Genomic DNA, 15,615 nt, shown 5'->3' on the forward strand with positions numbered 1-15,615 from the left:
CGAGACTCCGTTGGCGGGAGTTGTAAAAGAACCCATCTCTAATCCGTTCTGCATTAATAGACTGCTTTCACCTTTCTTGCAATGGACTGCCATTTTATCTTCTGGGTGCACTTGACCCCGAGAAATGCAAAGAGAGGACACTGGGGGATCTTGCCATATGGATAAATCCTCCCCCTTGAAACCCTTGTCAAAAATGCGGCGTCTGACGCGGGAAAACTGGAACAAATTCCACACATCCATGCCAGAAATAGCTGTGGATAAGCCATTGTACTACTGCATCTGGTTCCCATGCCGCAATGGAGGGTAATGGCCACAGTGCATTCTTTTTTAATCCAGTTTGGATGAAGAGATGTGTATTTTGTGCCTCTAATTCTCACCTTCCCAGGACAATCTTCATGGCTGCTAACACATGCTTGACATGATAAACTGGTGAGGCTGCGAGCTCCACCCTCTTTTTTTTTTTTTTTTCATTCTGTCTTTGTCTCTTGCTTCGAATTTCTTCCCCGTGATTTTCTGTCGGCGAGGTTTCTAGCAAGTCTGTGGAGATTTATGCCCTCGAAGATCGATATCAAGATTCTTCTGGCTTCCATTCTCATTGCAGATTACATTAACAGAATACTAACAAGGTACTCAGGCTTTTCAACCTTTCAGGCCCCTTCAATGGTTCATTCCAACAATCAAGTCAGTAGAAGGATTAGCTCCCTTGTCAATCCAAGCCCTTAGATGCATGTGAATCCACCCCCCCCCTTTTTTTTTTCTTTTCTTTTTTTTTAACCCCTTTCCCTGCTGACACCACCAGCCATTTTAACGTCAAAAATTATCCATATCGCACACTTTCGTTCCATGTATTCATGTTTTCTCCCATCTCGGTGGGGAAAGCCATAACGTTATTTTAGCTGAATGAACTGTTGCTTCCTGGCATTAAAATGGGGCTCGAGGCACCGAAATGTATGCATGCATGCAATCAAGCTGCATTAATGGAATTAACGACGCATAAGTGATGGGACCTTGAGGGAAAGCATTGTATTGTCGCGAGACTGACGGATGTGATAGGTATTATCTATGTTTAGAAAATGTAACTTGAAACAGAGCTGATAATTTCCTTGAGTTGAAGAAGGGGGAATTGTTTTCGTTATTGGAAATGTTTGCAGTTGGTCTGCTGGCAACTATGTAGCCCATTAGAAAAGCTCAATAGGTAGAAAGTTACTTTCTGTTCTAAGAAAATTAATGCCTCGGCCACAAAAGTATCTAAGCTATGTGTGTACGGAGTATGGAAGCACTGCGAGTTTTATTTGCATGCAGCTGAAGCTTTGGTTTTCGAGTGGCCAGAATATATGTTTGATGGAGAGAAAAAAGGAACTTAACAACGGCGCTAACTTATACTATTTGCTTGTTAAAGAGCTAGGTTCCCCCAGTCCGCCAGTCATTCTTCCTCAATCATTCACTCCATCAGATCATCAGAGTCTCCTCTCTTGATCAGCCGCCATATGCTCGTTTTGCTCCGAAATCTCCAAGCTGCAGCACGAGTCCATCGGTTCATTAGAGTGGAAGCATCTGTAGCTTCTTTCCTTTTCCTTCCAGTGGACTGCTGACTGGGTTTCACTACTCGCAGAGTCCCAGACTCCAAGGCATCATTTTGCTCCGGGTCAAATTTCCCTCAAGGCCCGCAACCATGCCCATTTCTGCCGTTCCGATCTCCAGAATTTAAGATTCAGACTCCAGTGGAGTCTTGATCCACCTCAATTATTTGTTTACTTTTCTTCCTCGACCGTGTTCTCAACGATGCACTGTAAAGTGTGTAACAAATAAAAATAATAATATCCTTGATTGAAACATTTCTTGTCTGGCTGTTCGTTGTTATTATTTATGTAACTACCATACGGGTAGTTACCATCCCCGTATATTAGTTAGTTATTATTGCCCGAACCATGGGAAAATCAACACTCGCAGCCAGTCAAAACAACTTCAAGGAAAGTTACGGACTAACAAGGGAAATCCGTTTCTCGTACGACGGCTGAGCACTCTCTCTGCATGGATCCCTCGCAACCTTGGGTTAATTTAGTGGGAAGCCGCTCGACAACCTAGGCGAATTGTGTATGCACAGGAATGGGGCCGCTTGAAAATTGACACCAATAGATTATTAGTGCGGTGGAGACAAGCAGTTTTAGCATTGGCATAAAAAAGGGTTAGAGGTTGAGCCGTTGAAGAGCTTTGCGACAGCCTACCTATCAGGCCGGGAGAGAGATTCTCACACAAGCAATACGAGGCTGAATATTGATTGAACAGGCTATGAAGGAAATGGGATTTCTATTGTCAACAGCAACAACAACAACAACAACAACAACAAGTAATAGAAGAAGATGGCAGGTAGCAATAGCAAGCAATTATTTAGATTAGGTGCAGGTACATTGTGCAGTTTGCACAGTTGCAGAGAGCTTGTTGAGGTTGGTAACTTTGGATCAGTTCCACAAAAAGATTAGGCGGCTGGGAGTCCAAGTACAAGGGGTACGGCAATACGGCAGTACGGCAGTAATAATACAGAAACACACGACAAGTTTGCCATCGATACAGTTTCCAAACCAAGGTTGATCCCACACAAGGATGGACTCCACCCGCCACAGGCTTCTATAATTGGCCATCTGCCAGCCTCTGCCAGCCTCTCCCAGCCCTCTTCCTGGGGGGCGTCAGGTGTTCCACTTTTGACCATACAGTGACCATACAGTGACCAACAGCGACCAACAGCGACCAACAGCGAACCAACAACGACCAACAGTGACCAACAGTGACCAACAGTGACCAACAGTGTGCCATAGAGGGACCAAACAAGTGACCAGCCTTTTTGCCCCCCCGTATTGCACACCTACGATACGGTAACGTACCCATTCACCTCCCCCCCCGGTCGCTTGGAAACTTTCGCTTACGTTTCCGCTTTCTTTTTCTTCGGCTGCTCGACTCATTTCTTTCCTCTCTCTCCTTTCTCTTCTTCCCTCCTCCCACCTCTTCTGAATCAACATCAACTTCATCTGCTTCAAGCCAGTGTAGCTGCTCAGCTCCTGTTCCATTGTGTAATACCCAGCGTTTCTCTTTGCATCTGCTTAAGCTCATCTTTATCTTTTTCTCCTTCTATTCCTTTTTTTTTTTTTTTTTTTGAGATACCCCAGATACCCATATCGTTACTATTTATACCCCTATTTTAATATATCCAAATCGCCTCTCAAATCCCCTCTCAAACTTACAAGCTTGCATCAAGCCTCGTTGTGCCTGCAATCCATTCATCTTGCAATCACGCAGCTCAGGATTTAGGTCGATCGATATCCGTTCCAACAATCTTTTCCGCAATCTATCTACTTCCCTTCGGATCTCCGATCTTCCTTTCAACTATCCACAGTCAAGATGTCGGAAGTTAGGAAACCCGCTGAAGAGATCCCTGTTGTTGCGTCTGCTGTTGAACCCGCCACAGATGCCACAGCTGCTGCTGCTGCTACTGCTGCTACTGCTGCGTCCCCTACAGAGACTCCAACGCAAACTCCTGCCCCAGCTGCTGACACTGCTGTTGCTGCTGAGGAGCCAGCCAAGGAAGAGGTCAAGCCTGCCACAGATGGAGTTCTGGGACACAAGTCCCCTGGTTTAGTCAAGTATGTCTCACTTGGTGGGGGGGGGGTTAAATGAAGCGCAATACTTCAGTGTTTATTTTTATTTTCTTATTAATTTATTTAATTTTTTGGGGGGTTTTTACATATATATAGTAGATAATGCTAACGGGTATTTGTACTTTGATTTATAGGGGATTCCGTTTTTCAAAACGCTTCTTTTGGTTCAGTGATGATGCTGTTGAGGTTAGGCAGCTCACTACGTATTTCCAGAATGAGAAGCTTAGCATTGCTCATCCTACCGCTGCCTGGGCTAGTCAGACTGGCAAAGGTCTTCTATTTTACGCTAAGCGTGCTGAGGACAAGGCTACACCCACGGGAATCGTCAACTTGGCCGATATTTCTGACATAGTCAAGGAGTCCGGACACGAATTCCAGTTCAAGGTTGCTGGTCACAAGCATGTTTTCCAGGCTGGAAGTGATGATGAGCGCGCTTCCTGGATTGCTGCCCTCGAGGCCAAGGCCGCTGAGGCCAAGAGAGAGAAAGAAACTGTCACCTCTAGTGAAGGTTACAAGGCTGAGCTGGAGAAGTTGAGTATGTATTCCTAATTGCATATGGGTTTTTTTTATATGGCGTTTCTATGTGGGAATTTCGCTAACCATACATTTAGCCAAGCCTCCCGTTGTCGCTGCTGCAGCTCCCAAGAAGAGTCTGGAGAAGAAGGAGCCTGCTAAAGCGGAAGAGGGTGAGGAAAGGAAGGAAGAGGAGAAGAAGCCGGAGCAGAAAGAGAAGAGCCGTTCTCAGTCTCGGAAGCGGGCCAGCATTTTCGGAAGTTTCCTTGGCAAGAAGGAAGAGGAAAAGAAGGAAGAAAAGCTTGAGGGCAAGGAGGAACCAGAAGTTGTTGCACCAGCTGTGGAGACTTCAGCACCTGTCGCTGAGGCGGCTGAGAGTAAGTCATAAATCTTAATAGGACATTTAAGATAGAAACTAATATTTAATAGCTCCTGTTCCTACTCCCGCTGCAGAGGAGCCGAAGGCTGAGGAAAAGAAGCCTGAAGCTAAGCCTGAGTCACCCACTGCTGGAAAAACCAAGCGGGCCTCGATTTTCGGAAACATTTTCCACAAGGTCTCCAACCAAGACAAGATTGAGAAGGACAGCGCCGTAAAGAGCACGGAAACACCTGTCTCCAGCACCGCTCCTCAACTCGGGGACCCTGTTGATGCTTCCACCTCTGAGCCCACCAAGCCCGAGACTGTAACCGCCGCTGCTGAGCCTTCCCAGCCCGCTAAGGAAGGCGAAGAACCCGTAGCCTCCCCAACCTCCGCCAAGAATAGTTTCCTGAACTTCATCAAGAAGCACGATGTATGTCCATCCAGTTCCCTAAGCGAATAGAATATACGAAAATAAAATACTGACAGGTGATCTTGATAGGACAAGAAGGAGATCAAGGCTAACGACAAGGTCGAGAAGAAATCTGAGGAAGCTCTCGAGGCATCCGCCGTAGAGGCCACCACTTCCCCAGCTACCAAGGACAAGCGTCGCACCTCCCTCTTTGGCACCCTCGGTAAGAAGGAAAAGAAGCCTGAAGGAACCAGTGACGGTGAGCAGGCTGGTGACGAGGAAGCCAAGTCCAAGTCCTCCGCATCGTCCCCTCTTCCCAAGCTTGGAGGAGTCTTCCACCGTGTCAGTAAGCCTAGCAAGAAGGATAAAGAAACCGCCCCCGCTGCCACTCCATCGGAATCCGAGCCAATCCCCGAGGGAGCTGAGAAGCCTGAACCAGTCAGCAAAGACTCTCCAGCTGAACCAACTGCCGCTGTAAATGGCAGCGAAGCCCCCGAGGAGATCAAGGATGATGCTGCCGCTGTCCCTGCAGCTTCTTCCTCCCAACCCGTCCAAGCTGCCGCATGAAATGCAGGCGCCAGGACGAGCTTCGTTGAGATCGAGAAGTGGTGGGACCAGCGGTACTTGTCTAGTCCTGGCGTGTTAACTGCCTAACAGATGATCGTAGTCCCAAATCACGACAAAAGAAAAATACCTACACTCCCCTCTCCCGCTCTAATATACCAATTACTTCCAAAGAAATCCTGTATGATGTCGTCCCACAGTGTCCGTCCCCTCCACTCTAATCTCTGGTCTTTCGATTTCATGCTCGATTACGTTGTGTCCATTTTTTGCGTTAGCACCCTTTTCTTCCGTTTCGGTGCGCTCAGTTTTATTTTTGGGAAACTATATTAAAAAAAAAGACGAGGTGGACGTGAATGATACCCCGATATCTAGTGAAATTTTGAATTTTATTGTTTTAAATTTGAATTTATTGTTTTGTCTGCACTTTCTGTATCTTTTGCTCCCTTTTAATTGTTTTCTACTTTCCTATATTCCACTCTCGCTATTGGTGGCTTCATTTGGCAACTCGTGTTACCCCCTCCTTTTTATATATGTAATTTCTCATTGATCAGTTGGCAAGTATTTGTGCGTAGCTGTTGTCCTCATTCATCCAAAGGTCTGTTGCTCTAGTCATACCCCCCAATCATCTCACACCTTTCAGTCTAACCCATTACACTCATATACCAACAAAATTCTCTTGGTAAATTGGTTTTCAATATTTAATGCACCATGTAATTAATGTTATCATACCCCCTTGTGTTGATATGCGTGTGTGTCATGAATTTCGATGCTTAAAACAGACGGCCATTTGCAATGTGTATGATGATGGCATTATGCATGAGGATATGTTGGGTGTAACAACTGGGAAAGACTTTTTGAGGCCAAGTATCAAATTGAACCTCCCAAAGTTCTGCGGAGACAATATTAATTAATTCAAGATAGTGTTTTCTGTTGTATATTTAAAGTTGAATTTGATTTTAAAAAAGTCTTATGTTTTCGAGGCTTACAGTAATTGTATTTTCATACTCCTAACTGTATTCTTGTGTTCCATAATCTTAGTTATGCAACAAAGTTTCTTAATGTAAGCGCCACAAACTGCCACAAACTGAGGGAGAAGACTATAAATTGGGCAAAGACAAACCACACCTGCAGCATAATGGCCAAGGAGGCAGTGAGGCGAGAGGTAGAGAAACAAAATATGTATATGGTGAGCTAAAGTGCCAGTGGATGTTTTACAGGATCATGTGAGGCAAGAAATGACATCTGTAGTGGCATAGAGAATGAGCATACGAAAAATGTCTGATGCCAGTGACATGAAGAAACCAGCACACGAGTCCAAAAGGAATGAAGACCCTATGCAAAAGCAAAGACAATATGAAAACAAAACGAACTTTAAAAGTGATTACAAAAGAGGGAAGGAATAATGCAGGCCAAACAAAACCTTCGTATCAGGAGTAATGCAAAAATAGAAAGATCTCTTTATTGTCTGGTTCTGTTTGCAGGCTTGCTTGCTTGGGTTCAAGAGGGGAAACAAAAAAAAAAAAAAAAAAAAAAAGTCAATTTCTTTAACTCGGGTCTGGATTTCGCTTTTCTTCTTGGTGCGCTGCACTTTAAAGGAAGAGAAGAGGAAGAAAAGTAGGAAGAGAAAAAGGAAATGTTGGGTATGGCAATTTCTCAACTTCATTCTGCGTGAAGGGGCAAAAAATAAATAAAAAAAAAAAAAATTGGCCATTTAGTTGAACAACGTGCCTATTTCCTGATTCACCAGATATCATTCCACTCTTTGCTGTGCCTTGTTTTGTTATGCGCCAATCTTGCCTTGATATTCCAGAGGCTGTGGGAGAGGCTGCGGCGTCGCAGATAGCAAGCGCTGTTGTGTAGACTCAGTGTTCACGACGCTCAGATTTTATTTCCGTGCATCGAGAGCATGTTGAATTGCTGGGTGGTTGGGAAGATCGTTAGCGAAAGGAAACATTGCACAAGTGGGAATTAAGGTGCATTTGCAGCTTACCATCGCAGGAAGCTTTCGCGTCTCCGAATAACATCCTCGTGTTAGGCATGTAGAACATGGGATTCGGTACGTCAGCTACGGAATCGAACACAATTAGTCCACCTGCCTCATCTACCCAAGCAGCTCTGGGGGTTTCCATCTTTTGGAAAAAGATTCCGGGAACGAGTGTATGAACAAGCAAGCTTACCGTATCCACTGGCCATTCCTCGTTTCATGACGATGATTTCCTTGCTCTTCCACACGTTCAAAACGGGCATGCCAGCGATGGGAGAGCCTGGTTCAAGTGCAATTGGATTGACGGTATCGTTGGCACCGATAACCAGTGTAACGTCCGTATCAGGGAAATCGTCGTTGATCTCATCCATCTCCAAGACGACTGAAAAGGAAGAGTTTTTAGTTTATTGATGAAATATGAAGGCTGGAAATGGGACTTACTATCGTATGGCACAGAGGCTTCTGCCAGAAGGACATTACATTGTCCTGGCATTCTGCCAGCAACCGGGTGGATTGCGAATCTGACTTTCACTCCCTTGGCACGGAGCATTCGAGTAATTTCTGAAATTGCATACTGGGCTTTTGCGACAGCCATGCCATAGCCGACAACCTGGAACCGGTCAGCGATCTGGAAGTTTAGTAGGTAAATGTAGACGTATTTCAAATCATACAATTATAACACTTTCCGCATTAGCAAGGGAGTCTGCAGTCTCTTCGATCGACGTTGTGGTAATTTGTCCTTCAATTTTGTGATCCGATGCAGTTGGAGAAGATATCCCACCAAATAACACGTTGGTTAAAGATCTATTCATGGCAACACACTGGAGAAAGAGGAAATCAGTAAAGGGAATAAATAATATGGCGTTCAAGGAAGAAAATTTACCATAATATACGACAAAATAGAACCGCTAACTCCAATGAGAGATCCGACAGTTGTCAACAACGGGTTGTCAAGCATAAAGCCTTCAGCAACCAATGCAAATCCAGAATAGGCATTCAGAACGGTAATTACAACGGCTGTAGGAACATATTTTTAGTCAGTTGGCTCCGGAGGAACGACGCATACAACCCTTCGCTGAAGTGTAGAGGTGGGGACGTACGCATATCAGCGCCACCGATGGCAGCTGTTGTTGTATAACCCTTCAAAAAGCTGAGAATCGTACTAGCACCCAAGCACAGAGCAGCGGTCATAGGAGCGCCCGGAGCCATGGTGACAAATGTGCCCATCAAAGCAGCATTTCCTCCAAGGAGGGATGCGTTGATTAAATGCCGCCCAGGGAGAATCGTAGCACGTGAAGACATGCGCCCCGCTAGTTTGAGAAAAGCAACGATTGAACCGGTAAACGTAACACCACCTGAGCTCAGTTAGCCATGGCCCTAAGACCGGCAACTTTTTGGAGTGGCATTCACCAATAACAACCCCCAGATATGCGGTGATGAGATGTAACGTAGAAATGTGTCCAACATCTATCAAAACGCTTCCAATGCTCGTAAGAACAGCAGCCAATCCGACGACGGAGTGTAGTGCTGCAACAGTTTGCGGCAATCCGGTTGGCGTAATGCGTCGACCGATCAGGGCACCTAAATAATTTGAATTAGAGTCGTGCCCTCTTCATGTAAAAAGACTATCGGATTCCGGTTGAGGATCTACACACCAACAATACTTCCAAACCCAGCAACTCCGATGAACTGAGCAAGAACCTCAGACGAAAAGCCCACCGCAGCTAGAGATGAGAGCATCCCAGAAGCTACACCTAGTATGCCTAAGATGTTGCCTCGTCGAGCTGTCGCTTGAGATGCAAGACCAGAAAGGGAACCTATGGTAAATCGTTAATTAATTGTAATATTAAACATCAGTAGTTAGTAGTAAGACTTACTAATACACAAGATACTGCTGACAAGATACCCAGCTTGCACAAGGCCAGCCATACCGGTGGTCGCAGCTGCGATAAAACCTCCACCAAACAACAGACCGGGTATTGCATATAGCCAGGGATATTCAGGCGGGTCCGTTGGGCCTATCATTTTATGAATCCATTAGAAAGCGAACCACGAATCGAGGAAACGAAATGTTCGAGAGCTTACGTCTGAACATATCCAACATTCGCTTGGTGATGACGAAACCACCGGAAACGTTCACAAATGCCAACAGGACCGACAATGCGCCGAGAACCTGGGGAACGGTTTCAGGAACAAACCCTCCTCCCATGACAAACAAACCACCAACACCAACCATACCTAGAGTGTGAACAAATCAGCTTCTGTTATTCGGAATGGTATTAAAGATTCTCACCTGAAATGGCGTTGGTTACACTCATCAGGGGGGAGTGCAGCGCAGGTACAACTCCCCACACCACACGATAGCCAATAAGCGAAGCAAGTCCAGCGGTAAATACATTACTCATGAACACTGGACCAGCGATCTTCCCGAGCAGCACCGCAAGTCCCATACCACCGGTAACGGTAACGACTTCCCGTGAGGTTTTCTGCAACGGGGTCATGGCTAGCGTAACACTCTCCTTGGAAATCTCAACCGTAGCGGTATTTGGAGCGGCAGCTGGTGGGGGACGGGTTCGAGGCGCGGGAGGAAGGATTTCGCTATTTTGCGTAACAATTGAGCCACGAACAACCTCGTCCGTAGGGTCTATCCCGAATTTCTTTTCCTCAGGGGCCATAGAGAGAAGGAATTTGGTGATATTATTGGAGTACAGGGTTGACGATTGTGTTGGAAGTCGTGAGGGAAGATCAGTATAGCCTAACAAGGTTTCAGTAACAATCCATGCCGATTCAAGGATACAACGAACCTATAATAGTAACGCCTTTATGAACAGATAGTTGTCCGGAAAGAGTCAATTCGCAATTTCCGCCAGCTTCAGCTGCTAGATCGACTATCACGGAGCCTGGTTTCATTGCTTCTACCATCTGAATCCCGGATTGGTCAACTGTTTTAATTTCAAGTAAGTTGTTCTATGTAGTGTATAACGCACCTCCTTTTTGATCAACTTGGGTGCAGGGCGTCCGGGAATCAAGGCCGTGGTGATCACGATGTCTACTTCTTTGCACTGTTCCATGAATAGCTTCATTTCAGCCTCCAAGAATTCCTTTGACATTTCTTTTGCGTAACCACCAGTACCAGTGCCATCTTCCTGGATATCGACTTCAATGAATTCAGCACCAAGAGACTGTACTTGTTCGCGTGCGGCGGGTCGTGTATCAAAACCCCGTACAATTGCTCCCAGACGACGGGCCTGCACAAACGGTCAGAAAAGAGCAGGGACATTATTGTTACAAAATGGGAAAGAATACGCACGGCACCGATAGCACTTAGACCAGCTACACCAGCTCCAATAACGAGAACTTTGCCAGGAGGAATCTAGACCTCCGATTAGTTTAAATATACCGGCGTCATTCCGACGATTACAAGAACGGTTTTACCTTTCTATAGCGTTGAAGTATAGGTCGTTAGCAAATTCAAGTTCTAACCGCACGGAGCTATCACAGGAATAGAATGGGGATTCCCTGCTTACCCAGCTGCTGTAACCTGACCAGGGAGAAACCGACCAAAATGGTTCGAAGCCTCTAGGATAGCTTTGTATCCAGCAATATTTGCCATAGAGCTAAGAAACCCATAAGCATAAAGTCCACTGTTTCAATATATATATATATATATATATATATATCAAGGGCGGATAAATTCTTCAATATTACCTAAGAGCATCAAAAACCTGTGCGCGGGATATGCGAGGGATCATATCCATCGCAAACGAAGTTACATGTCGAGCAGCCAACGCATTTACCACTTCCTTATTCTGTGCCGGGTATAGAAACGAAATAAGGGTGCTTCCCTCACGGAGGGCAGCCACCTCATTGTTGGAGCCATTGAGCGAGGGAGGGCGTACTTTCAGCAAGATATCACTATCTTGCCAGACAGCTTTCCTATCCACGAGAGTTGCACCCGCCTTCTCGTATGCTTCATCTGTGAACTGAGCTTGTGCTCCAGCACCACGCTCGATCAGGACTCGGGCGAATCCCTTTTTTAGCAACAGAGCAGCATTCTGCGGGGTTAGGGCAATGCGACGCTCGTTTCGGAAGGTTTCGAATGGAATTCCAACGGTGAGGGCGGACCATGGAACGCAGGTGATCAGATTCGGCGGGGTGTGGGGTTTCCTTTGCTCTTCGCTCCATGGAGGGTTGGCGGAGAAACGCCGGAGTTGGATGGCTGCCCACAAGTTAAATACCTCCCTTATTAGTCACGGAAAATGGCTTTTGGTGAGGTCTGGAAATAAATCAATGAATCCCTTTTAAAAGGGCAATTAAACCCACCAGAAAGCGCAGCAATCAGGCGCTGGGTGAGTTTTTCGGCGTCCGAACTGCAAGGCCGCAGAGCCGGACGTATTGTCAATGGCCAGCTCATGCTCGCCATTTCAGACCTATGGCGGACGATGGGGTTCTAAAGTGATGGAAAGCTGGCATCTGCCAGACACGGAAAAGGTGGTGACCAGTATCCGGATGGGTTTGGTGCTTGTTCTAACTCTACTCAAGTTTCAGAGTCTAAGTTCGGGGGTAAAAGAGGCCGCCGTTGAGGTTGCTTTCGGGGTGCATGCTACGGCGATGCGGGGGACCGTTCCACCAGAAGCAGCGCAAATTGTTTGGGAACAATGACAAATGAGGGGAAGTGAGAACTATCGGGTGGGCCATGCACGATACCTAGGCAAGGTGGTATCGAGGTCCGTGTTGTAGTGTGGTATGTTTGGTATCAATTGAGGGGGGTTGGTGAAAAAGACAGCTACGGTGTGGTTGGTGGATGATTTTTTTAGCCGAGTGGGATGTGATGTTGTTGGCTGCAGAGCTCTCAGGCACAGCCGCGGACTTGGATAATAATATTTATTCTACGAGGGATATACTAATTAGCTGTCAGTTTACGAATCATAATCCACAGGAAGAATAATTCAATGACTAGGGCTGGAGGTGATTTTATTTACTGTTTGAATTTGTAAGACAATCTTAACTTTTTGACCCCTGACAGGCCAACCAAATCTAAAGTCTCTTGCTATTTTGCTTTTGCCGCAATTTCTCCCTATTTGTGGGCTACAGATTGAATTCCGAAGAAGCAGTTAGCTAGTTAGCTGATTGCTTCGGACGCTAGGGAATTGGAGAAGAGGAAGCAAAGGAAAGTAGTAACATGAGGCCGAATGCTCTGCTTGCTTGATTACACACAAATATAGTTATATATAGATAGTTATATACAGTATCACAGAATCACAAACCTGACTTATTTATGTAATGCAGAATGGGGGGTTATTGTCGGCCAATCAGTGATTCCAGTCCGCAGAAATGCATCCCCGAATAGAGTCAGTTTCTGGTTTTGTTTTTCGCTATTAATGGAATATTTTTTATGAAGTCTAAATGAGAGCTTTGCATCCATGTTTAATTATAGGATTTCCATATATCTCACCTGTTGATCCGTGACCGGCACTATCACATCTTCATATGGAGAATCAAAGCCTCACCCCCAACTCCTTCACGGATAGTCGATCTTTTTTTGTATCAACAGTTCAGCGCTTAAAAAGATCACTGTGCAATCTTGGTAACGAATATCGATTCAACGGGCAATCCAGGCCAGATAGAAATCTAGTATCCAATTAACTCTTAACGGAGTTGAAGCTCTTATAACTAGTTAATCCCAGCAACTTAAGTTATCAAATGTTTGGTAGTTATGGCATGGCATGGACTGACGGCTAAGAACAGAGAGCGTATGCATCCAGATCCTCTGATTGAAAAGCCCAGTATCCTCCAGCACAGGCAAGACTGTAGCAACATGTCTGTGCTATGCTGGCGTACAAAAGGAATTTGAACATCTTGTACTCCGCTTCATTCTCCAAGCAATCAATCATTGAAAACTAGTTTTCAAGCAGGGAAACTTTGTCACGATCATCATATCGCTCGTATGCCTCAGGTCACCGCTACGGCGGCCGTATGCCTCGCTTATGACTAAGCTCGCGTGCGCCCGCACACACGTATATATATATTTTCATTCTTTTCTCGCTATTTTTTTTCTCTCTTCTTCTTCTTTTTGATAGTCTCATTGTTATAGTCAGATAGATTAGCTAGTCATTACGAATACTACTTACTATCTCATTGCCTGCTACGTTCTGACCATTCGTCACAAACTTTTTGTCCGACGGAGCTTAAAATCAAGACATCTATACCCTTTTGTGTTCCCAAACAAAGCCAAACAATAAGCTTGGAAAGCTAAGACGGGACCTGACAAGAGCATTAGCCCGGCTGTCGAGGTTGCATTGAGCCTTGTTGTTTCTGTTTCTCCTGAGTCTTTCGTTGTGCATCTGATGCCCTGGCATCATCGTATTGTGTTACAAGGGTAGAGGAGGCCCCGTCCTTCCAGTAAATAAATATATAAAGGAAAAATTGGACAATTTGAACTTTTACTGACAAGGGAAATTGACAAAGGCATTGAGGAATTCCAGTCTCATTTCGATAACTACGCATTCATAGGTTCTTATCAGCGTCATGTCGTGCAATGGACACGGACGGAATCAATCTATTTTGATGGACACATAGATCCATATACCAGAAGACACTCCGCACAAGAAATACGTTTCCTGCAAGTGGGAAGCAAACTTGGTGCTCTCAGATGCGATAACTAAGACAGGTCTGGCTTCGGGAGGACAACTACGAATCGAATGAAGACTGCCTTGAACGTAAGTTTCCGTGGAATTTAGGAATAAAATGGAGCGAAAACAAAATAGACCGTGGAGCTCGAAGAAATGGACAGGTCCGAAAGAGTTTGTTGGAGTCCTCTGCTGGGTAACCTACCAGCAGTTCGATGAAGTATGCGTGAGGGGAGAGTCGAGCCAGCGGCAGGCAGTAGTTAAATATGAATGGTAGTTATTAGTTATCAACTATACGGCCGAGTAAGAGAAATATCAAGCCCAAAAAGCAACCCGCAAGCCTTCTTGGTATTTGCTCTACGTTGCATTCTTTGGTTGCCTACGTCTTTGATTTTGAGAGTTGATTAGACTTCAGGGCCATGTGTGCATGTGCTGTGAAGAAAACATCTGCCTAGTAACCAGGGGTTAAAATTCCCTACGAAGTCAATTGAACTATTAATTGGTTTCAACCTCAGATGGCCACAGACGGACAGATATATCAAGATTTTTCCCAGAACGTCGAATATTCGAATAATCAAGGCTTCCTGGAAGGATTTCCGCCATCACCCTGGCGGGAAACCGTGGAATCGCACATGGAATAATATTTTAAGACTATGACGTTTGTTTTAGAGTTCGCGGTTTCAACAAACTACGGAAAAAGGGAACTTTGGGAGACTTCGTTCTGTCCAATGCCCGGTCGCAGCTCATCCAAGAGCCCTATCTCATTGCTGTGAGAGGATAGATTTTGCTGTTCCAGCGAATCTACTCTGGATAAGGCGTGACTTAGTGATGACGCTGATGCGACGGAAAACACATCACGGTGTGAGCATGTATGCTCTAAGCGATGTGCATGTGCAGCAGAACAGATGCACCAACGGGCGCAAAGGACCTCGGTGGAAACAGTCCCAAGGGATGATTAAAATTAGACCTAGATTTCTCAGTCGAACCGTCACAAGGTTGGATCCAGTGTTCTCACAAAGGGCGCAGGCTAAAAATAATATGTGAAGTAAATAGCCAGAAAGTAAAACCAGAGTTTCACCCCAAAAAGTTTCCCGTGATTTTCTATTTTTTCCCCAAAACGCCCTGTTTTTGACATCCCGCATGAAACTGGGCGGAGATCTCCGCACTACAATTGATGGATTAAAAAAAAACGACTGGTGAATCGAATCCTAGGTTCCCCCGGAGATTGGAGAAAAACCCTTCGCAACTCCATTAAATATAGATGTCATACAGGAACAGAATCCGGAATCCAAGAAGTTATTATTTTTAACCCCCTTTGCGTGTTCCCCTGAGACTCGAGAGGAGTGAGAGATTATTATTAATTTTGGCTGCAACGTTAGTTATTAAGAAAATGCTCGATTGAACTCGGGGGTGAGTCAACGCCTCTCCCCAACGCTAGCCTGATCAGGCTCAACTTGGGGCAAGTCGCGGTATCCCGTGACCCCGCGGCGGGCTCAGGAAGAAGA

At 45.5% G+C, this 15,615-nt stretch overlaps 4 protein-coding genes across 4 annotated transcripts; 2 read left to right on the plus strand and 2 right to left on the minus strand.

Annotated features, from left to right (window-relative positions):
* Positions 1 to 2,476: 2,476 nt before the first annotated feature.
* On the minus strand, positions 2,477 to 3,062 carry PAAG_03091 (hypothetical protein; the record flags this gene model as incomplete). The annotated part of the gene is made up of 2 exons (XM_015844844.1): positions 2,477 to 2,696; positions 2,782 to 3,062. The coding sequence occupies 2 exons, from the start codon at positions 3,060 to 3,062 to the stop codon at positions 2,477 to 2,479; spliced, it is 501 nt and encodes a 166-aa protein (XP_015702050.1).
* A 331-nt stretch (positions 3,063 to 3,393) lies between these two features.
* Positions 3,394 to 5,500, plus strand: PAAG_03092 (hypothetical protein; the record flags this gene model as incomplete). The annotated part of the gene is made up of 5 exons (XM_002794500.2): positions 3,394 to 3,635; positions 3,785 to 4,185; positions 4,262 to 4,540; positions 4,593 to 4,954; positions 5,024 to 5,500. 5 exons carry the CDS (start codon positions 3,394 to 3,396, stop codon positions 5,498 to 5,500), a joined length of 1,761 nt encoding a protein of 586 aa, XP_002794546.1.
* Positions 5,501 to 7,382: 1,882 nt separating this feature from the next.
* Positions 7,383 to 11,904, minus strand: PAAG_03093 (NAD(P) transhydrogenase; the record flags this gene model as incomplete). Its single annotated transcript, XM_015844845.1, has 18 exons — positions 7,383 to 7,414; positions 7,488 to 7,562; positions 7,675 to 7,863; positions 7,923 to 8,091; positions 8,153 to 8,302; positions 8,365 to 8,498; positions 8,582 to 8,836; positions 8,892 to 9,062; positions 9,137 to 9,298; positions 9,359 to 9,499; positions 9,567 to 9,719; positions 9,775 to 10,236; positions 10,286 to 10,403; positions 10,469 to 10,729; positions 10,792 to 10,854; positions 11,023 to 11,098; positions 11,190 to 11,700; positions 11,805 to 11,904. The coding sequence occupies 18 exons, from the start codon at positions 11,902 to 11,904 to the stop codon at positions 7,383 to 7,385; spliced, it is 3,222 nt and encodes a 1,073-aa protein (XP_015702051.1).
* A 2,324-nt stretch (positions 11,905 to 14,228) lies between these two features.
* Positions 14,229 to 14,751, plus strand: PAAG_11699 (hypothetical protein; the record flags this gene model as incomplete). The annotated part of the gene is made up of 2 exons (XM_015847297.1): positions 14,229 to 14,366; positions 14,626 to 14,751. The coding sequence occupies 2 exons, from the start codon at positions 14,229 to 14,231 to the stop codon at positions 14,749 to 14,751; spliced, it is 264 nt and encodes an 87-aa protein (XP_015703086.1).
* Positions 14,752 to 15,615: the final 864 nt, after the last annotated feature.

Source organism: Paracoccidioides lutzii (genome assembly GCF_000150705.2).
Source record: "Paracoccidioides lutzii Pb01 unplaced genomic scaffold supercont2.8, whole genome shotgun sequence".
NCBI lineage: Eukaryota > Fungi > Ascomycota > Eurotiomycetes > Onygenales > Ajellomycetaceae > Paracoccidioides > Paracoccidioides lutzii.